Consider the following 11,653-nt stretch of genomic DNA (forward strand, 5'->3'; position numbering starts at 1 on the left):
TTTCTCTTTAGTTCTTTACAGAATGGAAAATTAATCTGAAATGGGTGAGATGAAAAAACTAATTAAGATCATTTACTAAACAGTGAAATTAGCATCACCCTGTAATACAGGGATGTTAACCAGATCAGAGGCATCAGCATGAAGAAAGCATTATGGGAGGGCTAATACTACTTAATTGTACACGCACCTCATATACATTCCTCTACGGAATCTAACGTTATGAGAGGGTCCAAATTCTGTAAAAATAAATACAGTAAATATAAAAGGGACTCAAAATTTTTTCAAGACTGGTTATATCTGGAAATGATTTAGGAAGAAAATTTATTTCTGCTTCTATGGAGACAAACCCTGGTCTCTCATACGCCAGATGGGTGCTCTACCTCCAAGCTATGAAAGCAGATAGAATATTCCCTCCTAGGAGCATGTATATGCTAAACGGCTCTGTGCAATGGATGGCAGCAACAATCAACTAACAGTTCTTAAATGCCATCAGGGCCACCAGATAGCGACATATATGTAGAGAAAGATGTCCTCTGCACTTTTTGATGCTTTCACAACTTAGAGGTAGAGCACTCATTCAGCATACGAGAGACCATGGTTTGTGTGTGTGAGTATCCCTATAGTGGCAAAGATGAATTTTATTCGTAAATCATCATCTCCAGATATAACCAGTCTTCCGAAATCTTGTACCAACAAATAGAGAAGACATCTTTCTCTCCATAAAATTGACTTTTGAAGAACAATATAGGGATTTTTTAGGGATGTCAAAACCTTCGTAGTAATAGCGGAGATGACATCACACACTTTTGAAGCTGAAAGACCTCATTTGTCAATACTTATTAAGATGCAATAGATATGCACTTGCAATCTATTTCCACTGAGAATTTCGACTTGGTTGTCTAAACATTTGATTTCGCAGACAGTGCTGAGGAAATAGATTTCACTGCTTGCGAACGAGATGAATTTATTGATCTGATTTTGAATTGATTTTATTGTTAAATCAATTTTTGAATTGATTCTGATTGAATTTACCTCTGATTCCACACTCAAATGTAAGTTCACGAAGAGTGAGACATTGGTAGCTGCTTTTTGGCTTGGACTAAGAGAAGAGTATCCTAATCTAATTAAGAAAACAATTAACATACTTCTGTCCTTTTCAACATCATATTTATGCAAGCAAGCCTTCTCTGCTATGGAGACAATGAAATACAAATCAAGAAATAGACTACTGCGGCTCAACCATGCACATTCCTCTGCGGAATTTCTAATGAATTGGTACATGTTGGAATGCACGTGTTGTGAAACTAACGTGAAGTTTGTTTCTGTGTAATTCTTGTCAGGGATACTAATATCATTGTAGGGGGATTTATGTGTAGTGCTGCCATCTGTTAAGAAATAGACTGCAAGAACTTTAGGTCACTTAACGTGTTTCATTGCCAACTGTAAGGCTTGATTTCAAGTGTCTGCTCCAAGTATCAATCAAGTTTCACATTAATGATTAATTGAGCAAAACTCTATACTAATGTATTTTTACTGTGATTTTTGTTGTAGTAAACTGTATTCAAGGAAGGGTGCCTCAAGTTTTTAATATTATTTCCGAGGGTGCAGCGAACTTCAAAAGGTTGGGAAACGCTGGTCTAGAGCATAGTTTTCCAACCTTTTCGTCCCCTTCAGAAATTTTTTTTCTCCCATAGGATCCTATGTTATAGCTGTAGCTTCTACCGTCCCTCTGGAACATTTGCCCCCAGGGAGCATTAACGCCCACATTGGGAATCGCATGTTGCTTGGCTTGCAATAAAACATTTTGTGACATCTGTACACATGGCTGGGAAATTTCAGCAAATCACTCGAGCACAATGCATGTCATAGATGTAAACCAGACCTTTATACTCACACATCGCAAACCCTACATGGGTAGATTCCCTTGTTCAGTAAAAAAATTGTATCATTGGCATAAATGGGAAGGTGGGCACCTGCCCCTTTCGTGCCCTGAGTGGGTGCAAATTTCATTCTAAAACCACTCCAACATTACGGGGGGGGGGGGGCGTCAATGCCGCCCAATGACGGTGAAATGGACAATTTCAGTGACATCACAAGTTAGGTTTGTTACCAGTACAGAAATCCTTCGATTCACAGGATTTTGCTATAAATCTGTTTTAGATTATCAAAGAATCAGAACCTACGAAATTTAACCTGAAGTCTAAAATTTGCACTCTGGTCTTTAACCTGCGAGCACACGCAAGGGGAGTTTTGCACCCCACAAGTGAATATATATTACAAAATTTCTAACCTTGGCTATTTTTTAAATGGGTATAACCCAGTGTAGCTGCTTCTAAAATCATCTTTTGGTAAGAGAACATGTCAGATGTGAGAAATTTCCTTTTTTCTCTTGAATGCAGCTACCTGGGTGTTAAACACCCACTTGCGTGTGCTGGTGTTACTTGTACGAAAATAAGACCAAATGCTTACAAAAGTTTTTGAGGATGTTTCTACAGATGAAAAATCAGTCAGATTGTGTGGTGTGTGTCCTAAGAGCTTTACTCTTTCTTCTGAAGATGTTGCAGACGAAATGGGCGTTCCATATTCTACTGCTAAAATTTCAAATGGATGACCTATGCTAATAGTTTTTGCATTGCTGAAATCAATGTAAAAGAGAGAAGGCTTTCCTTCAACTAATCAGATCCCAAATAGTAAAAGAAAGATTCTGAATTGGTCAAAAATCTTTCTTGAAATTTTTCAGCTTCCAAACCATTTGCAAAAAAGCTAGACTTAATACATTGTTGTTTATGTGTATGAGAAAGACAGAAAAACAAAGTTTCCATATCAAATAAAAAACGAGTGTCAGGCCAGGATTACACTATAAAAGTTTGTTTATAAAACTTGAAAAATGCAACCAATAGGCTGATCAGTTAAGTTCGCTCTAATGTAGTGGATGTGTTTATTGGTTACATTTTTCAAGTGTTATAAAAGAATTTTTTATCAAAGTTTTATAGTGTAATACCAGCCTTAGAACAAATTAACTAGTGGGGCAAAAAGCACGCTCACGATTTGACAGAAGAAAAGGAACATCTGAAGACTAAAAATGTCATATTTGTGGTGTGGATGTCCAGAATTTGCTACCGATTCTTGGAAGATACAATTAATTTCTTTCCAAACATTTGTATAACCATAATATCCAACAAAAATCTTTCCTAAATGAATTTGTTTCGTTTTAAAAAAATTATTGCCCTATTATATATATATGAGACTTTTTAATCTAATTAAGGAGTCAGAAGTAGAAATTTTCAACTCATTCACAAGATTTAAGTTTGAAAAACCGTTGTTGAAGCTGGATGGATAACATGGATGACTGATAAGCTGATCCACTGCGATTCGAAATTTTATATTCATTATTGACAATCATTTGATTAACTGACAATTACTAGATTCTTTGAGAATGCCCATCATCGTATAATTTTGTTTATGATTTCGATTGCCTATCGGCATTTGTTGTTTCGATTTTAATTATCTGTTATATGTGATCTCAGATTGACGATCATTTTTATATAAATTTTATTTTTGTTGCTATTGTCTGAGATTACAATGTCTTGTTGATAATAAAACTTTCCAGATACATCCATCCTTCAGGAACGCTCAAATATCTCTGAGATGAGAAGTGGGGTGTGTCCGGTTGTCAAAGGTAATGTAAGGCGGGTATTACACTATAAAAGTCCTTTTATAAAACTTGAAAAATAAAGCCAATAAGGCCACCGGTTGCATTTTCTAGAATGTAACCAATAACCTTATTGGTTAGATTTTTCAAGTTTTAAAAAATGGATTTTATCAAATTTTTATAGCGCAATACCGGCCTAATACAGTGGATCCCCTTAGCACAACTCACTAGTCATCCAACATTTACATATAGAACATTTCCTGGTATATATTTTTTTCAAAAACGCTATAAGTGGGATGGACTGTATAGCTAGGGATCCTTGAAACCCAAGTGCAATGACAAAAACTACATTCTAGAACAGTGGTTCTCAAGCCTCAGTCACTCGCAGCTTCCCAGAATGGGGGGCAGAGGGTGGAGGAAACAGCACGAGTGATTAAAGCATCTGAAAATATATTTATTTCGTGACATAAATGGGTTGAACCTAAAAAACACTCCTTAATTGAGCTATTATTCACGAGCACTCAAATAATTAGGAACTATAGGAAAGGAAACTAAAAAAAAAAGACCTGAAAAGGCACCACAATTTTCTCTTTCAAAAAAGAACTAAACCTCAACACCAATAAAATAGTTGATTGGTTAGTTTGTCGTGGCTCCCACCATAGGTATATTAACACAACATATTTCCCAGTATACAGATTTTTTTTTTCACAGCCTATTTTTCAATTCTTCAAATCTAAAAATGAGATTTCATGTTTACACAGCCCTGTGAAATTTTAATTATCAGGTTTGACAGGTATAGATCAATGATAGGAAGCCCTACAATCATTCAACATTGGTTGTCAAACACATGTAAGCACCGATGTATCTTGACCAAAATGTTTTTTTTAAAGTTTTATAAAACTTTGACCCCCTCGACTGGTGTGATGGAATCATTTTGGTCCCACTCCCTTGAGAAAACATCCCGTTATAACGAAAATCTCGTATATTACGAAAACTTTTCCAACCCTTCAAATCAAAAACAAGTCTCTAAAAACAAAATAAAAATGATTCAATCTCTATCTACTCTTTTAACGTTTTTAAAAAAAACAGTTATTGGATCTCCTAGGAAATAGATCCAACTTTCGAATTTACAAGACATGGATGCAGCTGTCTTTACCTGGTTACCAGTCCACTCATAGGAGAAAAGGTTTTGGAATTCGCACATGCTTTTGGATGCGAAAACCTTCAAGCAAATTTCGGCTGGCTGAATCATTTCAAAGAACAGTATATGGTGTGGTAGCAAAACGGATTTGCAGAGAAGCAAATTCAGTCGATATGGAAAATGTAAATGAATGGAAAGCCATTCCGATAGTCTTAGGTAACAGTTGATAAAAAGATTGACGTTTAAAAAACACGAGCATTTGGTGGCAAAAACTCCCTTAACTGCTTTGTTTTGCTACAACGGCAACGTAACTGAAAAAAGAAGTTATGATCGGAAAATTTGTGGAGCCTGCAGAACGCGAAATCACTGCCTTGACAAATCAAATCGAAGGGCTTGGATGACAAGAATTTTAAATGAGGGGCTAGTAAAGTTTTATGGGGGAAACGAAGCAAAAAAATAAAGATCCTGATCTTATCCCAATTGCACGACACATTGAATCTTCAAAATTAAAGTGCAAAGGAAAATACCGTACGAAACTCCTATAAATGTAAATAACTATTTTTTTCCTTAATAATGTAAAATTCACATGGCACATTTCTGCAAGATGGTGACGAAATATTAAGATTCTTATTTTTTAAGAAATTAAATTTTTCATTTTAATTTTTCTGGAATTACACGCATGGTCAACTTTTTAATCTCACACCTGGGAACCACTTGGATATATAGCCATCGAAACTGTAGCCAAGTATAACCCATATTATTTACAGTTAAAGGCTGTTCCCTCCTTAATAAACTAATTCAAGCTGGAATATACTATAGCCAACTTTCTCAGAAATACTTATGTGCCATGTCTTCCGAATACCGAAGCAGTTTATTCTGGCTGTTATTTAAAATGCATTTTAAAAATGTTAATTTAAATTGTTTTGCAGAGAGCAGTTGGACTATCACATTTGAGCTTGCCATTTAACATTTTCTCACGACTGCTTTTTGAAAAGTTTACGAGATCCAATGTGTAATGAAAAAAAATTACATTACCATCCATTACACACTTAGCAATACATGAACAAACACTTGAAGACAAAGGAAAAGAAATTTTATTTCAGAGCAGTCAATTTCTCCTCGATCAATGATATTAAAAAATAAAATTCATTACTATTTTCCATGTTCAACACCTTTTCTCAGTTCTCAAATTACATTCAACAAGAAGCAACTGAAGCTGAAATATAAGAACAAGTTGAGGGCGGAGGAAATGAAGAAAAGCATTGATGATAAATCGAAGTCAGCATGAGTAAATATGTGATGACGTTGGCAGTGAAAATAAACGAAATAAAAGTAAAAAATAAGGAAAAAATATGGAAGTGTTGCTTTCAACTTGTCATTCATGTAGGCTTGGGAACACCTTTCTTTCCAATGAGCGACTTGTGGATATGAGGAATGACACCTGTAAAAAACGACAATGAATTAAATGTCAATATAAATTAAACTTGTCAAAAACGAAGACAAGAAATACCGTAAAGCAATAAAATTTATCGGGTCACAATAGTTTCTCCAAATCTTAGGACAGAAGCAGATTACAGTCACGGGTGGGAAGTGACGAATGATCGCGTGATTTCGGATCAGCAAAATATAGGATTCCGAGTAGTTTGGAACAGATATTTATAAATTGGAACAGTGAAATTAACTTAGAAGAATGTTTCATTACCCCCCCCCCCCTTTTCAAAACAAAACTGCTGTCTTGTTAAACATCTTTTTATCAGTTTCTTGTTTGAAAAAGAGTGGCTGTCATAAACTTCACACTAGTCTATTTAAAATGAAACTTTACACACTGAGAGCATTATTTGCCGTCTGGAACAACAGTTTACATGGGCTAAAAGTTTGAAAACTTGAACTCTATTAGGCTAAGCTGCTAAATTAGAATTCATAATTCAGTGGAATTGATCTTTTATTTGTGGAATGAATTTTTTCACGAAACATCAGAATTTGACGCAATGACGATCGACTATAGTAATTTCTGCTGCTTGCAATGAGACTTTGAAAACTGACTTACATTTACGCTCTAAAGCTAAGAGCCATTGCAAATAATCTTCAGCTGCACGATCATTATCGGGTTTCACGATAGAAAGCCTGACAGTTTAAATAAAGGGCCGGAGCTATCCCAATCAGATTTGTCGAACATGGGAGCTTGGCGGAAAAATTCAAAAAATCTGCCTTCTCTAATTTAAAAAACTTTCTGGACTTCCAGCAACTTTTTCAACGAGAGACCAGGTGGATTACCGATTTGACATGCTTGTAACACTTTAAAAACTCTTGAGGTAAAGTTACGAAGGGTAAATAAAAATTAAATATTGATTGACAATTTACGCACAAATATAAAAAAATCTATGTAGTGCTTACAGAGTGAAAAGCACATGGTTACGCCCAAGTTTCCCCCCCCCCCCCAACACTGTACTTTACAGTGTAGTAAGACTTTCCAACAGACCAAGTCAAGGTAGAGAGAACAATATTACAGAAGATAAGTGGTGCTGAAGAATACAGAGAACACTCTTCTGAAATAGTTTCGCAGCAAGCAAGAACAAATCTTTTGGTATCCTTCCTAAAATTCCGGGCATACTAAAGTAAAATTTATTATTTTGACACAGAAAAATACAAAAACACTACAGGAGCAACAGGGCTGTGGATAATTTTAGAACAGCGTTGTGTAGAATTTCCACCTCTGGAATAAGGGTCTTTAGAAAATATCGGGCCAATTAAATTGAAAAAGTTCAAATCTTTAGGCAACTAGTACAAATGCTATTTAATCCACCTGGCTTAAGATATAAAACACTAAAACAAAATTCTAAACAAAACCTGGGAAAGCTCGTTACGCAAGATTCTCTTACACAATGAAAAATTCTGCTAAAAGATATAAAAATCTGGTTTCTGGCTAAAAGATTTCAAAGAAAATTCAAGATAAATCTCAAGTATTAACACCTATAGAATTTGGTAAATAGCCTGCACCACACCTATAGATTTATATAGACCCTTCCCCCCCATAACTTTTTGGTGATGTAAAGTCAGAACATCTATTAAACATCACTCGTTTAAAAAAACAAATTTAAAAATTTACAGAAATAAAGACAAATCTACATCCAAGATAATTCACAAGATACTTACCACCACCAGCAATGGTTGCCTTAATCAATGAGTCCAATTCTTCATCACCTCGAATAGCGAGCTGCAAATGACGTGGCGTAATACGCTTTACTTTCAGATCTTTACTGGCATTCCCTGCCAACTCAAGAACCTATAAACATAACGTCTTTCATTATATGCTCATAAAAAAATTTTAATCTTATAATTTTTAATGAAATCAAAATATTTAACATAAATGTATTTCCCACTTAAAATTAATATTAGCCAATAAAATCTACACCCCCCCCCCCAATTTTTTAAAACAAACTGATCCAGGAAATCAAAACATTCTGCATTCACCGACTAGGATCTTGTCTATTGTAGGCATATTATTTATCATTAAAGTAATGGAAGACAAATCCTAATGTTCAGTTCGCCATACAACGATTGAAAATTGACCAAATCTTTTCTCGTACTTAATTGAATTCAAGGTCGAGAACACCAAACAATTATCAAAATCTTCAAATTGTAGACACTACATATTCTTTACATTGATCTGTAACTTAAATGACAGAATATACCTCTTGATTAAAATTCTCCAATTTTTTTTAGAAAATTACGTAAGTGGTAAGAACCTGGATATGTTTTTAAGGCAAAAATTTTCAATATACACATTTATCACATGGAGAAGAGTCGTTTCTTAAAAATTCAAAATATAGTTCTGTTACATATTATTCTGAATGATGACAATATTCAGCCTAGAATTATAAAAATCAACATAAGGAAAAACTAATTCCATAAAACAATATGCAGAACATTTTATACCTCAGCAGTCAAGTATTCCAAAATAGCAGCACTGTAAACAGCAGCTGTAGCACCAACTCTACCATGACTCGTCGTTCTATTCTTCAAGTGACGATGGATTCTACCAACGGGAAACTAACAGGAGAAAATTTTTTAAATATTAACATCTATTGCAAATGTAAAGTTTACACACAATGGAACACATCCGATTCATGAAACTGATATTTATGTTTATATATAATTTCAGATACATGTTGAAAGTTTCCCGCTGACAAGAAAACGTTAAAAAACAGCAAGTTGACAAAGACAGAACAGTCATGCTTTTGAACATCTTTTCTTGCCAGAAACAAAAATAGCTTCATTAAAATCATCAAAACATTCTTGTTGAAAACAGACATCCTACTTATGACTAATTATGTTTGAGACGTAGTGGTATAGGTGGGTTTTTTTATCAGTATTCTAGAGTTAAAATAAAAATGCCCAAGCAAGAGAAGTTGCAAAGAATGAAACCAAGTTATACTTTCTGAAGTTGCTCTATGTTTAAATATTTTGTTTTAATGGTAATGGAAGGAATTACTTTTAGAATTACTAGTTTACCAACCACTTTGCTTAAAAACAAAAACCTATGCTAATGACACTAACAATGTAATGCAAGGAAATATCTGCATATAATTACATTATTTTTCTTAATATGTAAAGATTTAATATTTCTGCCTTACCCACCTACAGCTTTAAAGGTTAAGAGCAACCAAGCCTAGGCAAGTACACCAGTGCATATTTTTAACCAAAACCCCTACACTGTTTTCCAAAGATTCTTATATTTTCGTACAGAATTTAAAGCCACATTAAAATCTAATTCATTAGCTACAATTTCTAAAAAAATTATTTACACAACTCATTTTGACTCGTCTCTCGCGAAACCACACCACTGGCCATTTTCTTCTTGACCTCACTTCTAACAGGTAACGACAAATCAATAATGCAATTAATGCCTTTAATGCAACAAATCACCAAGGGCGCAACCCATCACCATCTTCATGGTGACAACAAATCACCAAGGGCGATTTGTTGTTACCTGTAGCAATCAATTTAAACCTATGCCACAAAAATGTTGAATGAGAAAAAATATATCTCCCATGTTTCCAAGGTAAATCTACACAAAACTCAAGCTAAAAATAAACCCAGGCAAAACAGACATGATCATGGCCCACAAATTTTCAGGATTCCAAGATATTGATTGCCTTTTGCGTTATAAGCATGGATGTTTCCCAAGACTTATTAAAAACAATATAAATAAACCAAGACCGATTTACGGTTTTGCCACCTATGGGCTAAATTAATTTTTCCACCAGTCTCAATTTATAACCACTCGTCCCCAATTTAACCTAGTACAATAACCCATTTTTTTCCCTCACTACATTAAATACATCTGCGTTGCTCTTTTAATAACCTAGATTCAAATCTCAGCATGGGTTTTGACCTAATCCCTTTCCAGGTCTATTTGCCATTCACATGCTCTAGGTTACTGTTTTGCTGACTGACATTTTTGCGCTCTTGTTCACTCACATGTTTGTAAATTTTCTGGGCCTCATTTGATCACTTACCGACCTATTCCCTCGCTCTGGGCAAAGACAGATTTAGAAAGGGGGTCAAACGGATTTCGCCATCACTTATCCCATTTATAATTTCCTTGACCACTCATTCCCAAAATTTGCAACCTGTATTACAGCCCCTATGAAAGCCACTGTATATAAAAGGAGCCCCAAAAATTTCATTTTCCCCAGAGACCGAACATGTGAGAAACAAGCTGTAATGGTCTAATTTTCCTCAACCTCTCCAAATATATCTTTAAAAAAAAAAAATCCAGGTTTTGTAATTGCACAAAATTCAAATGAAAGGAAATTTCAATATACATTTTGAAATCGGATGTTACATTTGAAATTGCTTACATATGAACAGCCCAATATTCAAAACTTAGTTAAGATTGGCAATTTCAGATATCTAAACCAGGGGGTTCTTAACCTTTCCAGTACCAGGGACCTTCTGCGATAACGAAAATAAAGACATGCCCCAAAACCTATAGAAACTAGAAATTTACGGCCATTCATATTGGAACCCGTGATCTAAACAAACCGGGAAAATTCCTCGCATCTAAATTTCCCAGGGACGTTCTACCGGGTAATTCACACAAAATTTAAAATTAAAATACTCAAAAAGCGTTCGTTAAACGCCAAATGATTTTTCCAACGTACTTGAAGACCAGCTCTCGCTGAGCGGGAAACAGCTTTCGCCTTGGCTTTACCGGAATCTTTTCCTGCTTTACCACCAGCCTAATTGACGAAACAAGGAAGAAAATATCTATTAAGGCAACATTAATTAATTACACACAAGACTAACTCTTTATCGCAATTAATCGAAATAACATACCATCTTCTAATATGAAAACACTCGGCAGCAACTTCCTAACAATAACTTGACACGAAAAAATGGCAAACAAACCCGAACGAAGTAGTAACGGACTGGCGCCCAAATACGAAATGGAGGGAAAATTTAATAGCCTGGCTTACTTTTTTAGCCTTTGAATTGATCACGTGTGCCCGTCTGCAGTGGCATCTGTCGAGGAAATGCGTAAACCTTAATATGGTGACTATCGGAAAACTTTCTTTTGGAAAAAATGTTTTGAAGACAAATTGTCAGGCAATCGAAAATTTCCCAAATTCAGATTAGTGAAACTTTTTTTTTAATAATATTTTTCATTATTATATTGATTTTCATGTTTTTTAAAGCTTTTAAATCAGATTGTCCGGCAAGCATTTGAAAAAATTCTGTTAATTGTGCTTACCACTGTGAATTGCGTCGAAAAAATACATGAATTGGGATCTCCAAAATTGGAAAATACGGGATATTGCCAATTCTTGTCGATACATTGCCAAATGTGGCACAAA

The 11,653-nt window shown here is 34.9% G+C and overlaps 1 protein-coding gene across 1 annotated transcript; it reads right to left on the reverse strand.

The window, feature by feature from the left end:
- Positions 1 to 5,868: 5,868 nt before the first annotated feature.
- On the reverse strand, positions 5,869 to 11,303 carry His2Av (Histone H2A variant). Its single transcript, XM_089254710.1, has 5 exons — positions 11,136 to 11,303; positions 10,961 to 11,038; positions 8,730 to 8,843; positions 7,947 to 8,076; positions 5,869 to 6,234 (listed from the first exon to the last, which is right to left on the reverse strand). The coding sequence occupies exons 1-5, from the start codon at positions 11,136 to 11,138 to the stop codon at positions 6,173 to 6,175; spliced, it is 387 nt and encodes a 128-aa protein (XP_089110836.1). The 5' UTR covers positions 11,139 to 11,303; the 3' UTR covers positions 5,869 to 6,172.
- Between the last annotated feature and the right edge of the window lie 350 nt (positions 11,304 to 11,653).

The sequence above is a fragment of the Pholcus phalangioides genome, unplaced genomic scaffold (assembly GCF_987345545.1).
Source record: "Pholcus phalangioides strain wild (caught in Gottingen) unplaced genomic scaffold, Ppha-v1.0 ptg000042l_1, whole genome shotgun sequence".
Lineage (NCBI taxonomy): Eukaryota > Metazoa > Arthropoda > Arachnida > Araneae > Pholcidae > Pholcus > Pholcus phalangioides.

What these genes read in the sequence shown, in the direction of transcription:
- His2Av (XM_089254710.1), bottom strand. An exon ending in CAGCGAGAGCTGGTCTTCAA is followed by an intron (nt 8,844 to 10,960) that starts GTACGTTGGAAA and finishes TTCTCCTGTTAG; the next exon opens with TTTCCCGTTGGTAGAATCCA. An exon ending in GGCAACCATTGCTGGTGGTG is followed by an intron (nt 6,235 to 7,946) that starts GTAAGTATCTTG and finishes CGTTTTTTACAG; the next exon opens with GTGTCATTCCTCATATCCAC.